This window comes from Alligator sinensis, unplaced genomic scaffold (genome assembly GCF_000455745.1).
Source record: "Alligator sinensis unplaced genomic scaffold, ASM45574v1 scaffold67_1, whole genome shotgun sequence".
Taxonomy (NCBI): Eukaryota; Metazoa; Chordata; order Crocodylia; family Alligatoridae; genus Alligator; species Alligator sinensis.
In genome coordinates this window covers 2011874-2032427 of record NW_005842111.1, presented here as the reverse complement: position 1 = coordinate 2032427, position 20554 = coordinate 2011874, and the positions used below count along the sequence as shown (strand labels likewise).

The 20554-nt window shown below is 41.2% G+C and overlaps 1 protein-coding gene across 1 annotated transcript in view; it reads right to left on the bottom strand.

Annotated features, from left to right (window-relative positions):
• Positions 1-20554, bottom strand: part of COL3A1 (collagen type III alpha 1 chain) — a 75205-nt gene that overhangs the window by 14922 nt on the left and 39729 nt on the right. The window contains exons 14-34 of the mRNA XM_006024633.2: positions 19860-19904; positions 16327-16380; positions 15059-15157; positions 14906-14950; positions 14702-14800; positions 13961-14014; positions 13708-13815; positions 12342-12395; positions 12131-12229; positions 11115-11168; positions 10139-10237; positions 9892-9945; positions 9723-9776; positions 7490-7543; positions 5821-5874; positions 4353-4397; positions 4131-4229; positions 3925-4032; positions 2093-2146; positions 321-374; positions 171-224 (exon numbers count right to left, since the gene is read on the bottom strand). Coding sequence (XP_006024695.1) covers positions 171-224; positions 321-374; positions 2093-2146; positions 3925-4032; positions 4131-4229; positions 4353-4397; positions 5821-5874; positions 7490-7543; positions 9723-9776; positions 9892-9945; positions 10139-10237; positions 11115-11168; positions 12131-12229; positions 12342-12395; positions 13708-13815; positions 13961-14014; positions 14702-14800; positions 14906-14950; positions 15059-15157; positions 16327-16380; positions 19860-19904 — 1440 coding nt within the window. The remainder of the gene's footprint in view (positions 1-170; positions 225-320; positions 375-2092; positions 2147-3924; positions 4033-4130; positions 4230-4352; positions 4398-5820; positions 5875-7489; positions 7544-9722; positions 9777-9891; positions 9946-10138; positions 10238-11114; positions 11169-12130; positions 12230-12341; positions 12396-13707; positions 13816-13960; positions 14015-14701; positions 14801-14905; positions 14951-15058; positions 15158-16326; positions 16381-19859; positions 19905-20554) is intronic.

Genomic DNA, 20554 nt, shown 5'->3' with positions numbered 1-20554 from the left:
TTATATCTTTGGTAGTATTAAAAACAAGTGGTGGGACTCTCAGAAGTTCTGAGCAACTGAAAACAGCAGTTAAGTCCACTTGCAGCTGCCAGTGCTTAAAACCTTTGGAAATAATGCTAAATCCATTGATATAATCTACAGCAGGTTGGACAAAAAGGACTGTCACTTACAGGACCCCCACGGGCACCAGCAGGACCAGGTGGGCCATTTGGTCCAAGATCACCCTGAAAGGAAAGAAGAAGTTTATTTCAGAGTTCTTTATCCCACTCAGTAGACAATTTCAGACCTACATATACACAGCACCTTATTCAAACACATACCTTTTCTCCAGGTGGGCCAGATGGGCCAGGAGGTCCAATGGGACCTGCAGGACCCTAAATAATTAGAAAACAATGCTTTACTATTTAACAATATTATTTTTATGATGAATAAAACTTGAATTTCAGTCTCAGTATAAGCATGGTTCTGCAGCTGCTTAAATAATAGAAAGTCTATAAATGTCAATGTATTGTTTTGCCCTTATTTATCATGTTGACATTTTGATGGATTTGATTGATCTTTGATTAATGTACATTGACTTTACTGTGCCACTATCTAAGGCCTAATGGAATTCCCATAGAAGTCAGTGGGAGTCTTTCCACTGGCACACAATGGCAGTCATACACTTATATAGCTTTACACCCATTCTCCAATTAATTGGTTTATACACCAATTAATTGGTCTATTTCTTCAAAGAGAATTTCTGAATGTACAAATCATTATTTTATTCATTTATTGACCTGCATGTCAACATTTTCTAATAGTTTATTTACCATCTCATGGCCATATAATACCTGATCCAATTCTATATCCCTCAAATCAGGGTAGAGAAGTAAGGGCAGATACATAAAAGGAATATAGTTTCATTTAGAAGGGATGTAGGCACCTAAATCTAAAAATATGATTTGTAAAAATATCCATTCATCAGCTAAACCTAGTGACTATGAAAATATTTAGGTACCTTCCGTTTTGACATTAAAAGGCATTTAAGCTCTGTTTCTGAAAACACCCAGAAGTACCTCATTCTTTACATGCTTAGGGAATAACTCAGTGGTCATATCATGCATAGGCTCCATCAGGATGCACACAACAGGTATTTCTCTGCTAGTCTCACTTGGAACACTTATTCCAGTATGTATTCTCAGAGCATTTCTACCATATCTAGCTGCACTATACATTATATATAAATGTGGCAGCAATAGCCACTTTTCTCTAAAGGGTGGTGATGGTTTGGGTTCTCCCTTACTTGTATAAGTAGCTCAGTAGTTAGAGTTTCATCTAAGATGTGGGTATCCCATGTTCAGTTCCCTCTTCTGCTGTTTCTACACATATGGAATAAATAAATGCTCACAGAAAGAGCAGAAAAAAGAGCACAATGCTCTAGTATAATGGCATTTATATTATATTCCGTTGGGGACAGAAGTCCTGGGTTACTGGTGCAGCTCTAGAAATTACTAAATGATGTAATTACTTTCATGATCAAATAGTCCTTTGAGTAGGAACTGGCATCTAGGACTTCCCTCTCTCAGGTAAGTGTCATAACAACTGGGTTTCAATGCTGTACTAACTTTTTCTAGTTTATGGAATCCTGTATTTTTATGCTAATGTAGCCTGATAGCCCAGCAAACTAAGTAGAACAGTACTAACAAAAGAGGTGGAGAGTGCCCTCCTCCACTCTAGAATAGCCTATAGTGAGGAGATTAGGATACTTTCCTGGGAAGTAGGAGGTGTTGATCCTTTTAGGGTAGTGGATGGCATCAGATCTGATGTCTCTCATGTAGTAAGTGCTCCAAAAATTAAGCTAATGCAGTTGCTCTGGATACAATAGAATTTGGTGTTTCACATCATAAAGTGATATGAATTCACTAAAAGTATGCTTATAGTGTAAATGGATATTAAGCAGCTGTTGAAATTAAGTCAATTAAGTCTCTGATGCCAACTGACTTCCTGCTTCTTGGGCAGGGAGCCGGAGCCGATGATCTTTCAAGGTCCCATCCAGCTTAATGTCTATGAAATCTATGACATCATCTATAGCTTGAAAGGTTCTACTCACTCTCATTCCATCTTTACCAGGTAAGCCATCACCGCCTCTTCCACCAGGCTCTCCCTGTCAAACATATGGCAAAAAGGATCAATACATTTACTGAGAAAGACACCACAAGAATACCATAATAACTGGTGTTTTTAACTACAGTCATACAAATTTGGCTTTCAGTATAACATTCTACACAGTGATACAGGGTCAGACACAGAACTCGAGGGCAAAATTCAACATCTATTCACCCTTAAAGGTGGGAAAATATCACGGGCAATATTCCTCCTTTTTTATAAAATAGTATAGTGCCATTGCTTGAAATAAGGTGAGTGTAAACAAGACATTTATTGTGCAGTTGGCTAATTAATGGCGCAGTAAACATCTCATGTCTATACGTGTGCAGCTATTAGACTACAGTAAACTAATTTACTCTGCAGTGGGATAGTACTTGTAAATGCAAATACTGTCCTGGTGTGGAGTAAAAAAAACTCCCCAGCAGCACATGTTTAGATGTTGCCCAGGTTGGCTGGGGCATAAGAATGCTTCAATGCGAGGGCTGTCTGCTGGCTCGCCCTACACTGAAACACCCTTGGGCCCCAGCCAGCCACCCTGCAGTATGTTGAGACAAGAAAGTAGCCCTGTCTTGGCAGGCTGACCCCTGAGGCCTCCTCCTGGCTTATCATGCTGTAATCCTGGGTGCATGTGCAGGTGCATGCATGGAAGCAAGAAGCTCCAGAGTTTATTGCTGTGCACTAATAGGCACATGTAGACTAGGGGTGTGTGAAGTGGGCCCTATTCGATTTAGATTCAGATTCAGCCCGAATCAGGGACAGTGATTTGATTTGCTGATCCAGATCACTGTCCCTGATTTGATTCCACCAAATCTGAATCTGAAGATTTGATGCTGATTCGGAGGATCAGCAATTTGGACATAGACACAGCTTTAAAAGTTTTTTCTACATACCTTGAGGTAGCAGGCACAGCTTGTGATCGCTGCAATGCTGGGACACATGGAGCATCCCACAGGAGTGCGATGGGGCACTCCATGTGCTCAAAGGTGAAACCAGAAGTGGAACGGAAGTACTTCTGGTCCACTTCCGGGTCTGCCGGGGAGCACGCTGGGGCCCCTCCCGTGCCCTCCTGGCTCAGAGATTGGCTGCAGGGGGAACCCGGGTGCTCCCCCAGATCCAAAGGGCACCAGTCACTGAGCTGGAGGAATGCTGGGGGGGGCAGGCCAGCGTGCTCGCTGGTGGACCCGGAAGTGGACTGGATGTGCTTCTGGTCCACTTCCGGGTCTGCTGCCAAGCATACTGGGGAGCCCCCCACACTCCTGTGGGACACTTCATGCTCCCCAGCATTGCAGCACTCCCAAGCCCCTACTACCTAGAGGTATGTAGAGAAAACATGGAAAGCTGTCTCTATTTCCAAATCTTTGAATCTATCCAAATCTCTCCAAATTGATTTGAAGGGTTCCGCTTTGATTTGGAGTGATTAAAGGGTCCTCTGATTCAATTTGGATTTGGAGATTTGGCCACTGAATCGGGCCAAATCTTTGCCAAATTGAATCAGGGACCGAAGCTTCACACACAGCTCTAATGTAGACACATCCAGAGAGTGTGTACTAATTTAGAAAAGCATAGTTAGCACTATATCTTTACAGGCTGTAGTCTTTTTCAAATCTATAACCTGATTTTTAGAGAAAAAAACCCCTGACTTTTAGAAGCATTAAAAGGAATTGCAGATGAGCAGCAAGTATGACATTTAGCTAAAAGTGAATGCAAAACAACTGAGCATTTTTTCTTTGTGTGTACTAATGCCACAGCATAGAGTGAGATGAAAATAATTGCTACCTTGTCTCCTCTGGGTCCAGCATTGCCAGGTTGTCCTCTCTCCCCTGGCATTCCCTGTAGGCCAGGAGGTCCTACACCACCAGGGGGGCCTGAAGGACCTTGAGGACCCTGAATATACAAAGGGAAAGTAAAAAAAGAAGATTAACTTTGACTACATCAGAATGATGCACATCACAAAGTAAAAAATTTGAATAATGTGTAGGTACCTTGGAACCTTCTGGACCCTGTGGACCTACTCCACCTCTAGCTCCAGGGCTCCCTGGAAGACCTTGTGCACCACGTTCACCTGGGATGCCATTTTCACCCTGTGATAAAAAAAATGACTATTACTGCTTTGTCTCCAATGTTTGTCTTGAACTTGCCTTATGATTTAGCATTTATTATCTCATTTATATGTTTCATTATGAAAATGTTGTTGTAATACTTACTTTAATGCCTGGGGCTCCAGGACCTCCAGGTTCACCTTTTATTCCCTGTTTAAAATGAAACATAAATTAACCACAAATGTATAAGTTTTGGTGCTACCCCTGAAAATGATAAAATAGAATTTGAAGCACCATGATGTTGACTGACCCCTGTTAAGGAGTAAATAGCATGGGCTAAAAATGCTAAATGTAGAACTTCTTAGAAGGTGGAGCAGAAATAGTGTCAAAATATCATGCTTTCACAGGTTTCAGAGTTTGGATTTTAGCTCTGTTTTCAGGGGGTTATCTCTGTGGGTAGAAAAGGGAAATTAGGCAATTGAATCAGCACTAATAGTGCAGATATACTAACAGCATGACAGAGATTTAAAACTTAGGTTACTGAATCATTTATTAGGTTTTGGAGGAAGAAGACTTAAGAATAAAATTATTGCCTGCATGGATCATGATGGCTGTATTAGGGGTATTATCTTTGGTTCCTTCCAACTCCACCTCTACTCTACTGATTCTGGTGTGGGTTGGCCAATGGTTTCATTCTGAGCATGGGTTCTTGATCTGCTGTCCTCATCCATTTCCTGGTACTAGCAACCCATCAGCAGGGCAGACCCTACAAGGAGAGGCTACGGGACCTGAACCTGTTCAGCCTTCACAAGAGAAGGGTGAGAGGGGATCTGGTGGCCATCTATAAACTCACCAGGGGGGACCAGCAGGGAATGGGAGAAACCCTGTTCCCCCGAGCACATCCCGGAGTAACAAGGAATAACGGCCATAAGTTGCTTGAGTGTAGGTTCAAGCTGGACATTAGAAGGCACTACTTCACAGTCAGGGCAACTAGGATCTGGAACCAACTTCCAAGGGAAGCGGTGCTGGCTCCTACCTTGGGGGTCTTTAAGAGGAGGCTTGATAATTACCTAACTGGGGTCATATGACCCCAGAATTCACTCCTGCCCAGGGCAGGGGGTCGGACTTGATGATCTACTTAGGTACCTTATGACCCTACAAGTATGAAACTATGACACTATGAATCATCCCCTGTGTGTTGATGCATGAAGGAGCCTGATATAGATTGCAGCTTTGCAAGACACATGCTTACTGGCTTTCTGAATCTCAAAAGGGAGCCTCTTAGGAATTGCTACTCCTTGGGCTTGTCTACATGTGAAATTAATATATTCAGGGGTGACTGAATATATTCTGGCTCAATTTGAGCAGGAGTAAACTAATCCTGATGTTATCATTTATACATGTGTTTAACTGCAGTAATTTAGTGCAGTTCTAGATACCACTTGTATGTGATGGGACAGTCCAGCAGCACAGTAAATTAGTCTACTGAATTCTAATTGCCATGCACATGTAGATAGTGATGTTTTACTGTGCAGCAAATTAGTCTGTTGTACAGAACTCCTCTCGTGTAAATGTACCCATGTATTTTTCTTCTGATTTTTCCTTTCTTTCTGAAAAAGGAACACCAACTTACTGCTTCTCCAGGTTTTCCACTCTCTCCAGCTAATCCTGGGTTACCTGGCAATCCCTATACAAAGGAAAGATACCACTTCAGTTATTAAAATATATATAAATAATTGTTTATCTAGACAGACTTAGCTAGAAGTTGTAATATTTCATGATGATATGTGAAAAAAAAATTTAGATCAATGATTTTCAACCAGTGTTTTGTGGAGTTCTGGGGTACTGTGCAATGATGGCACTGGTAAGTGTTCGGGGCGTGCGAAAAGGGCCCTATCTGATTCAGATTCAGCCTGAATTGTGTACAGGGATTTGATTAGTTGATTCAGATCACTGTCCCTGATTTGATTTGGCTGAATCTAAATCTGAAAATTGGATGCTGATTCAGAGAATCAGCAATTCGGACATAGACACAGCTTTAAAAGTTCTTTTTTTCTATGTACCTTGAAAAAGCAGGCACAGCTCATGATCACTGTGATGCTGGGGTGGATAGAGTGTCCCACAGGAGCATGGGGGGGCCCCCACGTGCTAGGCGGTGAACCTGGAAGTTGATTGGAAGTACTTCCGGTCCACTTCCAGGTCCACCAGAGAGTGTGCAGGGGGCCCCCTTGTGCCCTCCCAGCTTGGAGATCGGCTTCAGGGGGACCCCAGGTGCCCCCCCAGATCCAGGAGGCACCAGTCACCAAGCCAGAGGGGGTGTGGGGGCCCCCCGCGTGCGCTTCCCAGTGGACCTGGAAGTGGACCAGAAGTTCTTTTGGTCCACTTCTGGGTCTGCTGCCGAGCATGCTGGGGAGCTCCCCACACTCCTGTGGGACACTCCATGCTCCCCAGCACTGCAGCACTCATGAGCTCCAACTACCTAGATGTATGTAGAAAAAACATAAAAAGATGTCTCTTTGTCTGAATCGTTGAATCTTTCTAAATCTCTTCGAATTGATTCAGAGGGTTCCGATCTGATTCAGAGAGATTAAAGGGTCCTTTGATTCGATTTGGATTCAGAGATTTGGGCACCAAATCAGGCCAAATCTCCTCTGAATTGAATCAGGGACCAAAGCTTCGCACAGGCCTAGTAAGTGTACAAATACCTACACGTACATACTTCACAAGAGAAACCCAAAAATTTCAAGGAGTCCATATTGTCAAAAACATTTTTACCTGTTGACCTATTAAAAATGTTTTTCCCAGTCATATTATTTTTTTTACAAATTATCATAAATAAATACATTTTTTGAAATGCCATGCTGCTAAATTCAGAAAAGCTATGGAGGGGTGTTCTGAGTCTAAAGAGGTTGCGAAACACTTATCTAGACAACTTACAGAAATGTATTTATTCTAGTCAAGGTTTTCCAAGATAAATTATTTATTCTTTAAAATCACAGAAAAAAATGTTGATACAAAAATGTGGAAATATTTCAGTACTTGAATGCTGTGTTGTATAAAGTAATAAGCTCTAACTAGATATTTAGCTATCCAGATTATTTTTAGCAATTCCTTGAGCATCTTGCTTAGTAATATTATAATTGCTGCATATTGATTGGCTAACTTTTTAAATGAGTCAATCTCTCACATTTAAAAATATGATGAAATAAGATCTACTGGAAATATTTACTTATGTCTTTCCTTTTTTATTAGTTTGTTTTAAAATATTATACTGGAAGCAATAAAAGAAGAATGAACAATACCTGTAAGCCAGGTGGGCCCATAGATCCTGGTTCTCCCCTTTCTCCAGGACTACCCTGGAAAGAAAGAGAAGCTATACAATTCTTCAACATCATTCTGTACATAAAGGATTGGCTTAAACAATCTATGTATACTCTAAAACACAAACTGCTAGGGAAAAAAGGAAAACAGGAAGATGAACCTTTACTGTTTTGTTACAGGTATCAGGTTTTGTCATATCTGTCATGACCTTCTGACCTTAGAGATTTGACTTGCAGAAATATACAAGTCAAGTGTTTTTATATAAATAAGGATGAAACACATACTGGTAAAATTTCATATAAATGATTTAAAAAATACTAAGGCTCCCAATTGTTCATAAATACTATGTGGTCTTTTATTTTTAAGTATCTTCTAAATATGCAAAACTGGGTCTAGCCCTGTACCAGTGACTCAGAGGGCATGGAGGAACAGATTATATAATGATACTCTTTGGGGTCCCCTGAGTACTATGATAGTTCTGGGCTACCTGTGCTTCCACTACAGAAGCAGATTGATATTGGACTATGGCTAGGACAACTTCCATACAGAGAAGACAGGTAGTCAAAGCCAGTCATGGCTGTCCTACACCCCATAAGGGACATGCATTCTTGATCCTGTTCTGAAATAGTTAAGGAGCTCCTGGAGGAGCTGGATGGGTACAAGTCAGCAGGCCCGGATGACCTCCATCCACAGCTGCTGAAAGAATTGGCCAGTGTAATAGCTGAGCTGGTGGTGCAGCTGTTTGAGCACTCGTGGTGCTCTGGTCAGGTCCCTGAGGACTGGAGAAGGGCCAGTGTGGTGCCCATTTTCAAGAAAGGGAGAAGGGATGAGCCGGGTAATTTTAGACCAGTCAGTCTTACCTCTATTCCTGGGAAAATGCTAGAGAAAATAATCAAAGAACACATTTGTGCAGGCCCAGATGCTGAGGGGAAACCAGCACGGGTTTCTCACAGGTAGATCCCGCCTGACAAATCTTGTAGCCTTCTATGATCAGGTCACACACTGCCTGGATGCGGGAGCCAAGGCTGATGTCATCTTCCTGGACTTTAGGAAGGCCTTCGACACAGTTTTGCACCCTATCCTCATTGGGAAGCTAACAGACTGTGGAGTGGATGCCTACATGGTCAGGTGGGTGGCCAACTGGCTTAGGGACCGCACCCAGAGTGGTGGTGGATGGTTCCTTCTAGGCCTGGAGGGAGGTGGGCAGAGGGGGTCCCACAGGGTTTGGTCCTCAGACTGATATTATTTCAATTTAATAAAGATAAATGTAAGGTACTCCACCTGGGAAGGAGGAACCCCCAGCACACCTATAGGTTGGGGAGTGTCTTTCTCAGCAGCTTGGAGGCAGAGAGGGATCTTGGAGTCATAATTGACTCCAAGATGAACATGAGCCGGCAGTGTAACGAGGCCATCAACAAGGCCAATCGCACCTTGTCATGCATTAACAGGTGCATGACTAATAGAACAAAGGAGGTGATGCACCCCCTCTATGTGGCACTGGTCAGGCCGCAGTTGGAGTACTGTGTCCAGTTTTGGGTGCCACACTTCAAGAGGGATGCAGGGAATCTCGAGAGGGTCCAGAGGAGGGCCACTCACATGATTAGTGGCCTTCATGATAGACCCTACGGGGGGAGGTTGAGAGAGCTGAATCTCTTCAGCCTGCACAAAAGACAGCTGAGGGGAGATCTTTTGGCCTCCTATAAATTTATTAGGGGAGGTCAACGGAGAATAGGGGAAGCGTTGTTTACTAAGGCGCCCCAGGGATTGATTAGGAATAATGGGTGTAAACTAGTTGAGAGTGGATTTAGGTTAGATATTAGGAAGACATTTTTCATAGTAAGAGTGGCCAGGATCTGGAATGGGTCTCCAAGAGAGGTGGTGCTATCACCTAGCTTGGAGGTCTTCAAGAGGAGGCTAGCTCTTCACTTAGCTGGGGTCATCTGACCTCGGTCCTCTTTCCTGCCAGGGGCAGGGGGTCGGACACGATGATCCATTGTGGTCCCTTCCAACTCTACAATCTACGAATCTATGAATCTATGAACCTTAATGCCTTTTGGAGTTCATGCACATACTCTGGTCAGTGCCATTTCCTCTCTTATTATTAACAAAAATTCCACAGAAATATACTTCCTTAGATATACTGTTTTCAGACAATGTAATGTATCAACTGTTCCAGAATTTTTAATTTTGACACTCTATTTAGACACTACTTACAGGAGGTCCTGTGAGACCTTGTGGACCACCTTCACCATCCTTTCCAGGAAGACCCTACCAAAAAACAAAATTATACTGTGGTTATGGAGCAGTTCATTTTTTTAAAGGATGGAAAATGCAGAGGACATTGTACAGTATTGCTAAAGAAAAGCTGATTAAAGAAACTGACCTGTGAGCCAGGGGGACCAGGAAGACCTCTTTCTCCATTTTTACCTGGCATACCCTTGGAAAAAAAGAAGATGAACCATATTTAACATGCAGGTTTAATATGCAGGCATCATATCTAGCATGATAGATTCCTAGATATAGAGCCTAATCCTCAGCTAAATTAAATCAATGTCACATCACTGGAATCAATAGAGCTACACTTAGGCTCATTAAGTTTATGTTTTTTTAAGTAAAAAAATCACACTTACCTCACTACCCTTGGGACCTGGGAAACCCATCACACCTGGTTGACCTCGTGAACCTGGTTGGCCTGGGGGACCAACTCGACCAGTTTCACCCTGATGACCCTAATAAAGCAAAATAAGTCAAAGCATGGGGAGATTTGATGATAACAACAATAACAATAAAGTGTGAAAAGTCAATGACTGACTTAAAACACAAGTTAATTTTTCATTTTAAGCTTACTTTTATCACTTTTTTGAATTGCAACTAATGGGAAATGGAATGGAATGAAAAAGTAATCTGTGTTTATTATAATGTTAAGTAATATGTTTTTGACACTGCTTTACAGTGAAAAGCATATAAAATGATATACTTATGGAGAGATGCTCATTGCTCAGTGCCCAGGCCACAATGTTATGTCATCTGGCCTGTGGGGCTCCCTATGGGTCTGGAAATTTGATGGCGGGGGCGGGGCAGTAGCACCACTCCCTTGCTGCCAAATTTCTAGACACATAGGGAGCCCTGCATACTCAACTGGGCACCTGATCCCAGTTTGCAGGGCTAGGCAGGGGCAATGTCAGGCTTCTGGCCCAGTACTGGCATACAGGGGCAGCACTGAGCTCCAGGGCCCAATCTCAGAGTGTGGGACTGTGAAGGGGCAGTACCAGGCCCCCTGGACCCAATCCCTGTGTGCAGTCATAAGAGGGGTGGTGCCAAAGTCCTGGGATCAATCTCAGCATGAGGGAGTGGTGCATGTGCCTCCAGGGCCTGATCCTGTTGCGTGGGGCAGGGGGTGGGTGCTGCCAGGCCCTGGGGCCTGATCCTGGTGTGCAGAGCTCAAATCAGTCCAAATCAGACCATTCCCTGCCACTCATTTTGCCCAAGTGGCCAAATGGTTGAGCACTACTTTGCTATGGCATAACATGGCTAATGAATCTGGTATATAAGTGGGGTGTCAAGCCCACAGAACACACTTGCATAAAATTTGTGCAATGTACATACTGGAGGTCCTGGTTTGCCATCAGCTCCTGGGCTTCCTGGACTTCCAGTCAAACCCTGGATTAGAAGAAAAGGATATGTCAATTTTTACTTAAAAAAGTAAAAAAAAAAGATGATAAATGCCATTAATTTGGAATAATTGAAAATATATTTAAATCATTTAAGAGGTAATTGAAATTTTATCTAGGTGACTTGATAGCTGCCTACAAGTATGTCAGGAGTGAGCATCAAGATCTAGGGGAGCAACTCTTTAGGAAGGCACCTCAAGGGAGGATGAGGACCAATGGGCATAAGCTAAGGGAGGGTAAATTCAGGCTAGATATAAGAAAGAGCTTTTTCTCTTTAAGGGTCACCAGAATCTGGAACGCACTCCCAGCAGAGGTGGTGCAGTTTTCCTTAGAGTTGTTCAAGATTAGGCTGTACAGGCACCTTGTCGAGCTCGTCTGAGCCCAATAACTTTCTGTCCATGGCAGGGGACCAGACTGGATGATCTTACAGGTCCTTTCTGGTTCTATGATTCTATGAAATTAAGACTGGTGGTGGGCAAACACTATACAATTTAGGGTTACCTGAACAAAAGTTTTTAATGTTTATGCAATTTATTCTGGCTGCTTACAGCTGCTAAAAAACAAACAAACAACACTTTACTTTAAACTCGGCGTATTCCCATGCTGAGCCCAGCATATGCTCAGAAGAGGCATTGAGTTAGTTGGACCCAGTTCACCTAACATCTGTATAGATTGGGCACTTTTTTTGGTACTTCTATCTAATAGCTGATTGAATCAGCTATTAGATACAAGTGCCAAAAGCTCTGCTGACAACTGACTCACCAGCCCAGCCTCTGGAAATCCAGAGGCACATACAATTAATTTTTAAAGACAAAAAATAGATAGTCACAGTTAGTGGTATTCACAAAAAGTAATTATTACTGGCATTTCAAACTTGGTTGCAGAACCATCACACTAATTTCTAATAAAGTACAGTTTATCTTAATGCTAGACATAAAGAACTAATCTTACTCGAAGTCCTGGAGGACCTGGGTTACCATCTTGTCCACGTTCTCCTTGAGGTCCATGTGAGCCTGGAAGTCCTGGGCTACCACGTTCACCAGCAGGACCCTTAATTGATTTGGAAAAAGATATTATGGAACTACAGTACGTAAAGAAAATAATGTAAACTATTGTCATCATCATAATAATCATCATGGATTGTACAAAATACAATATGTACCTTTTCACCTGGAAGTCCATTACTACCGGGTAGGCCACGGAAACCTGGGGAACCCTACCAAAAAAGAATGCAGATGTTTTAATGCTGCTCATAATACATTACATCAACCCAGTTAATAGCAACAGTACAAAATTATGGATTGCTGAAGAAATAAGTGTAGATTTCCTTTAAACCAAGTGGCTCCATATTTTTAAAAACTTTATAAAAACAAATTACTGTTTCTCAACCAGCAACATTTACTTATGCTCCAAAAAAAAGATATAGTAAAAAAGATTAATGGAAATGATATTTCACTATTGTTGTAAAGAGTCCAGGTAGCTTCCTCCCTGTTTATACTGTGCAATTTGAGTTTAATCCACTGCCCAGTGAAGTCAATGGGTGTAATTCAATTGATTTCAATGGACATTGCATTTGGCATTTTATATTTAAAATATTAAAATTTTTCAACAGAAAGAGTAAACCAGCAAAGGTTACTTAAAATACTTCCACTTTCTTGAAAGAAGGTCCACAGTCACATTGGTTTTAATGACTTTAACTAGTATTTTCTGGTTTTTAAAGTATATTTTTCTTTTGGAGCCAACTCATGCTTTTAATATCCTTTTAAAATTTTTGTTAATACTGTGCATCTCCATGGTTTTCTTACAATTTCCTTACATACTAAATCCAATTGCCAGGCTAGCAAACATTATCAGAATCAATATTTGTTCAATTTGTTTTACTCAGGTATAGGAAATTAAAATGACTACAAAGTTATCACTTTTGCTTTTGCTTGAACAATTTAAAAAATAATTTACACAACATTGCTATTAAAAACACTAGACTATAATGGCTAAATAACTGTTGGCAGAATAATTCTCTAATGATCCTGTGTATGGTTGAATTGACCCAACTTTATAGGATTCAAACTTTGTCATATTCATTTTAGAGTCTTTGTTATCTACTAGACTTCCATTTATTCTACAGAAAGTCATTCTACAAGTTGTAGGTAGGTTAAGGTTCTATTTGCATTCTTTATTACTTGTCATACTATATTTTCCTGTTTTCTACTGTTCTTACTTTGTTCAATGTCTTGGGTAGGAACATCACTATTTCCAAGATCAGTATCTAACTGACAATAACTTGTTATTTAAATTAATTTCAAATTAACGTTGACCCAAACTGTGCATTCCATAGCTCATTTGGGACTATATCATGGCTAGATATTTCCCAGTGTTTGGGGTATTCACTTATGGAAGTCTGATTTACTATGGGTCTGGACTTAATTTTCCCTTTAAAATGGGGAGTCTGAATCCAAAGTTTTGGTATATGCCTAATCCTATTTTTCACATGATTTATCTACTTAGCATAGTGATCTGTAGGAGCTTACCCTTTCTCCTGGTGTACCAGGTACACCATTTGTCCCTGGCTCTCCATTACTGCCTCTTTTGCCTTCTTCACCAGGGGGACCCTGAGATCCTGGAGAACCATTTTCACCCTAGTATCAAAACATGAACAAGTGAAAGTATAATTAATGGAAGCAAAACTCCCATTGTGTTCAGTGGAAGTTTGGTCAGGGTTTAAGATTACAAGATTTGGCTTGTTAACACAAAGGCTAGAAAATATGATGAAAAATCACTTACACGCTCGCCTCTTGTCCCTGGCTCTCCTTTTGCACCATTCTTACCAGGTTCACCCTAAACAGAAAAAAATGCTACATAACACCAGAATATTGTAGTACGATTACAACAATAACAACAATAATAATATACCTTTCAGCTTTTTAAATGGACAGTTCGCTTCTATGATGTTTCTGTCTATAGGAACCACAAACTGTTTTTTATAGAATGGTTAGAACTGTTTCCTCTGGCATCTTGAAACCAATAATGGTGGATGCCAGGAGGGTACTGAATAGGGGACAAATTGTAGATGTATCCGGTTCAATGTGCTGCCTCTATAGCATCCACTTTTGCCACTGTCAGAGACAGGACACTGAGCTAGATGGACCATTGGTCTGATGTAATATGGCACTTTTTATGTTCTTACATTATTGCAGAATAGCTAGGAGTGGATTCAAGTTACTATCCAGACACAGATGCCTCAAACCAGATATATATATGTATTTCAATACTTGTGATCATAAAATGGCAGATTTTGCCTTCCTTGTATTGAAATATTGTACTACTACCAAAATTTTAGTTTTATTATGCTTTTCTGATTTGTTGGGTAAATAATTATAATATGCTAGGGCAAAAAACTGGCATAATAAATTCTAATATCTCAAAAAAATGGGACATATTCAAAGGTATTTTAAATGGTAATAGAATAACCTATGCCATTTCTTCCTGTCATGTACACTTGTACAATGCATGTTGGAGACTCACCGGTGGGCCTTTTACTCCAGGAATTCCATTAGGACCTTGGGGGCCAGGAAGACCACGACCTCCACTTAATCCAGGAGCACCAGGAATACCAGAAGGGCCCTGGATGGGAAGAAAGGAATCTTACATGAGCAAACTGTGGCTCCTGAATCAAAACTGAAACTCCACCAAAAACAGCAAATAATGAAAATGTGGTAGAATACTTACTACTTCACCTTTGGGACCTGGGCTTCCAGGTCTTCCAGCAAGGCCCTAGAAAGAATAAAAAATGATTGTCCTTATATCAAAAGCAATTCATAGCCCTTTGCAGGCATGAGTGTACACAATATTTCCAAGCCCATTTGAGATATTTTTACTTACTGGAGGACCGATTGCCCCAGCATGACCTGCGGGACCAGGTTCTCCTCTTGCTCCAGGGGGACCAGTTGATCCTGAGGAACCGGGAGGACCAGGTTCACCCTATGAGGAAGACAATGTAAGAACAAATTGAATGTAATCTATTATTTTTCCAACGTCTATCCTTAACAGAATATATTCACCACTCTACCCATTTCTCCCTACATAAATCTTTGCTCAGTCATGGCAAAAAGCTGCGCTTATATCTCCTAAGTGCAAAAGTCCAAGTGGCTGGCATGGTAGGCTTTGTTTTATAGCTTTTGGAGATATTGCTGGATAGAGAAACTGGTAAGATGTGCCTGAAGAACACAGGTGAGCACATACTCTGTAATACACCATGGGGCATTATATTTCCTTTTTGCTGTATGTATAGGCAGAATGCTTGAAAATTGCACTACTCTGTGCATGTCATTTCACAGCAGCTGATGAAGTGAGCTTGGGCTCAGAAAAGCTTATGCTATATTCCTCTCTGATTTAGTTAGTCTGTAAGGTATAAATCTACCCTGCCTTCTGAGCGTTCCACTACCAGGTTGTCATAGCTCCTTCACATATTCCACAGAAGAACAACGCTGTGATTTAACCCTTGTTACTTAAGACAAGAAATTAGGAAAAGGAATATATGATTGTATATTTAACATGGAGAAGCAGAGCCAGTCCAGAAAGGGAGGGATAAATAGTGGTTCCAAAACAGAAAAAGGATATTAAAAGGAACTGTTAACAGGGCTGTGATGTGATGGGCTTAGCTTCACATTAGAGGGACACAAAATAAATAACCAGAATACTCATTGGAAGATTTTATTATTTACACCATCAGTGTATCTAAATGTGGATAAATATCAGACCTTACAGACAGAATAATTAGTAGTGGCAATCTGCCGTAAGTAACAGAGAAGTTGTCCTATGCACAACATAAAATACATGACAGCCTTAAAACCATCATTAAATATCCAAAATGCAGGTGGAAATAAGAAAGTTTTTAAACACGAGGCAAAATCCTGCTCCCTTCATTTATATGCGCAGACTTCAATGGGAAGGCTTAGGGAAGTGTAGCAGAATTTACTGCCTCCCATGTACAGGACACACCAGCTATCAGAATGAGTCAGCTTGATACAACAGTAGTCAGACAGTGAGAGCCATGTAGTAAAACATGTACAAACACATCTTAGATAGTTATATTAAAATAACATTCAATATTATATTTATTAAATATTAAAATAAGTTTGAATAGATACCTTAAAACCTGGAGAGCCTGTGAATCCTGGAGTTCCAGGGGGGCCTGGGGGCCCCTGAAATAAAGAGAACAATGTTAATATTGCAAAAAGTGAAGGTCATCTGCAATGTATTCTAATTTAGAAATAAGCCTGATTGTGTGAAATGTATTTCTGTCATGCAATTAAGGAAATACTTGGAAAACAAGCCATGCTCTAGAAGAGGAAATTTGTATGGCCTTAAGGTATCACATCTATACTTTTGTGATCCCCAGTCAAGCTTCACAGTTTCATAGTTTCATAGTTGGTAGGGTCGGAAGGGACTTGAGCAGATCATCAAGTCCGCCCCCCTGCCATGGACAGGAAAGAAACAACCCCGGCTAGGTGTCTATCTAGCCTCCTCTTAAAGACCCCCAGGGTAGGAGCGAGCACCACTTCCCTTGGAAGTTGGTTCCAGATCCTAGCCGTCCTGACTGTGAAGTAGTGCCTCCTGATATCCAGCCTGAATCTGCTCTCTGTCAGGTTATGGCCATTGTTCCTTGTTACTCCCGGTAGTGCTCGGGGGAACAGGGACTCTCCCATTGCCTGCTGGTCTCCCTTGGCCAGTTTATAGATGGCCACCAGATCCCCTCTCAGACTCCTCTTGTGGATGCTGAACAGGTTCAGATCCCATAGCCTATCCTAATAGGACCTGCCCTGCTGCCCCCGATCATGCGAGCGGCCCTCCTCTGGACCCTCTCCATGTTGTCCACATCCCTCCTGAAGTGCAGTGCCCAGAACTGGACACAGTACTCCAACTGGGGTCGAGGGGGAGGATCACCTTCTTGGACCTGCTCGTGATGCACCTGTGGATGTATGACAAGGTGCGGTTAGTCCTTCTGACTGCATCCCCACATTGGCGGCCCATGTTCATCTTTTAGTCAATAATGACTCCAAGATCCTTTTCTGACTCTGTGCTGATGAGAAGGGAGTTCCCCAGCCTGTAGGTGTGCTGCTGGTTCTTCCTCCCCGGTGCAGTACTTTGTACTGGTCAGTGTTGAAACCCATCCGATTCTCATCCTCTCACCTCTGTAACCTGTCCAGATCTGATTGTAGCTTGTCCCTCCCATCTAGCATGCCCACCTCTCCCCACATCTTAGTGTCATCTGCGAATTTGAACAAGGTGCTATTCACCCCCTCGTCCAAGTCGTTGATGAAGATGTTGAACAGTGCAGGCCCGAGGACTGAGCCCTGAGGAACCCCACTGCCTACATCCTTCCAGGTCAAAAAAGACCCATCCTCCACCACTCTCTGGGTATGGCCCTCCAGCCAATTGGCGACCCATCTGACTTGTAGGGATCGACACCACAGTCACCTAATTTTTTAATGAGAATGTAGTGAGAGACAGTGTCGAAGGCTTTTCTAAAGTCCAGAAAGACTACGTCTACTGTGAAACCTGCATCCAAGGATTTAGTGACCTGATCATAGAAGGCCACCAGGTTGGTCTGACAGGACCTGCCTCTGATGAACCCATGTTGGTTGCCCCTAAGCATACACTCCCCTGCTGGTCCCTCGCAGATGTGCTCCTGGATAATTTTTTCGAAGAGCTTCCCGAGGACCGAGGTAAGACTAACAGGCCTATAGTTTCCTGGGTCCTCCCTCCTCCTAATTTAGAATCAAATGTGTTTTTATTGAATTATTTGATTGTAACGTAATAATGTCAAGTAAAAATGTATATTTAGTGGTGCACTTTAAAATGTGTGTGTGTGTGTGTGCGTGTGCATGCGTGTGTGTGTGTAAGACAGAAGAATGGGCAACATACTTGTTTTGTTTATTGTGGCTGGAAAATAACAATTTAGAGCCATTTATCAGGCTATATGGGAAAGTCCCATGCATTTGTTAGGAACCTGTGACTTTCTAATTGTGAAGTTTTCTATATATAATCCCAAACAATTCTGAGTGTGGCATTTAAAATCTGTGGAAAACTTAAGGTGTTAGGACAATTATAGCAGACTCTGGATCCTCAGGAATAATACACCCCTGGGTTCCTCTGACAAACTCATCAAATGGAGTTTGTCAGAGGAACCCAGGCGTGTATTAGTAAAAAAGAGAGACCTGATTCTATTGTAATTCATTTATCTAAGGAAAATACCAAAGATTTACACAAGTAGAATGCTATGGAAAGTCATTAGACACCTACCCCTAATGTCCAGGTTCTGCCCAACACTCCCCTATTCCATATGGAGCACCACACATATGAAGGATGTTTTACACTGATTGCAATATTACACTGAATATTGACATATTCCTCCCAAAATATAACTCTATCCTCCTCCTTTTTGGGAGAAAATGGTAAACTTTCTCATTCTTCTAGGATTTTTCTGTGATCAAAATCTGGTCCATATAAAAGTTTCCACTACCTTCATAAATTTATAATTTGAGAAGTATCAGGCTACACCCACACACATATATAGTGCTATGCTTATGTAATTTTCTTTTTCTTTTTCATTCAAAATAAGTGCATTATATTTCAATTATAATAATAAACATACATACAGGTATGTGTATACATTCTATAGTGTTGTGTGGGACATTAATTCATAAACTGAATCAAGCCTAGTGAAATTTATGGCTGTGTTGGTAATAGAGGCAGATAGCTTAGCCAGGTTCAAAAGGAGACTACTGTATTTCATGGTGTATAAGTCAAAGTTTGAAGCCAAAACGTTTACCCTTAAACTTCCACCTCGACTTATACACCATAGCACTACTTTGAAATAAAAAAAATGTTTCAAAGTTCATTCACCTTTGAAACAGGCATGAGGCATGGTTGCAGTAATTACATGAAACTTCCGATGTAAACTGAAACTTCTGATGTGAAGGACCCATACAATGATGAAATTAATCATTTGGATGATTGGATGGAACTGTTTAGGGCTGACACTTCCAATGACGAAAATGACTGAGGAATTTTAAATTGTGCTCAGGAAATTGTTCATTGTATGTAATTCATGGCTGGTGGTAGTTAGCATGTCCGTCATCAGAAACAATCATGACAAGTGATTGTTTTTTCTGAATTCTTCCCGCTACAAGAAAATACTTACTGTACATGGGATTTTTTACAAATGGATCATTATAAAATGTGGATTGACATATACACTGGATCTATGAAAATCCTAACCTTTTTGATCAGAAATATGGGATTGAATTACATACCACATAGATTTATAAACCATGAAATATGGTAGATAAATTCATGTATCTATTAATCTATTAATGGCTATTGAACAGACTGATTGGAGATGTTTCCTCTGGCATCTCTAAACTATAATGGTGGATATCAGGAAGGGTACTGAATAGGGGAAAGATCACTCTAGTTATATCTGGTTTAGTTCTTCCCCTCTATGGCATCTGTCCCTGCCACACTTGGGGACAGGATATGGGGTTAGATGGACTATTTGTTGGTCTCAGTATGGGTTTTTTGTGGTCTTAATGTATTTATTAATTTAGCATATCAAGTATATGAACCAGCAGTTTATCAATGCAATAATTAAAATAAAAGAATAGTTAAAAGTACTTACAGGTTGACCAGCTACTCCTGGGATACCATCTTTACCAGCAGCACCCTACAGAAAAAATAAAACATATCAGATATTGAGTGTTCTGTTTCAAAATGTAAAAAGCCATTTAACAAAGGTATGACACTCAAGTTATGTTTCGTTATGCCTAATACATTTCCTATTTTTCTTATTTATTAAGGCACTCAGAATACACCAGGTATGCGTTCTTAATAATTAACTATTTTCTTAATAATTAACTATTACCCAAAAAGTCCCTACCAGCTATGCTTTTCCTCTGCTGTGCTATTAGATACTAGAAAATCTTTCATTCAGGGCTAACCCAAAATATGATGTGTGACTTTGCCTTAGATTGAATTAATAAAGCAGTAAACAAAGCTACGTATTTCAAAATTACAGTAACTTGCAGACCATAGAGAGACATAGGTCATTTGCACATGCCACGAAATTGGCCTTCAAAGTGGCTTAATGCCCTTTTGCACTGCTTTAATGGTGCAGCTGGCTGCATGTGTCGACAGCATAATGCACTTTAATGGCAGGCTGTTTGCACATGTCGGTGGCATAATGTGCGTTAAATTACTTTGAGACACAGCAAAATAAATCATCTCTGAGGTGGTTTAGTTTGCCATAAGTGGAAGCACCAGGCCCTGTGCATCTCAGGGGCTGTGCAGGCAGCCCGTGTAGACAGCCCGGCCGCG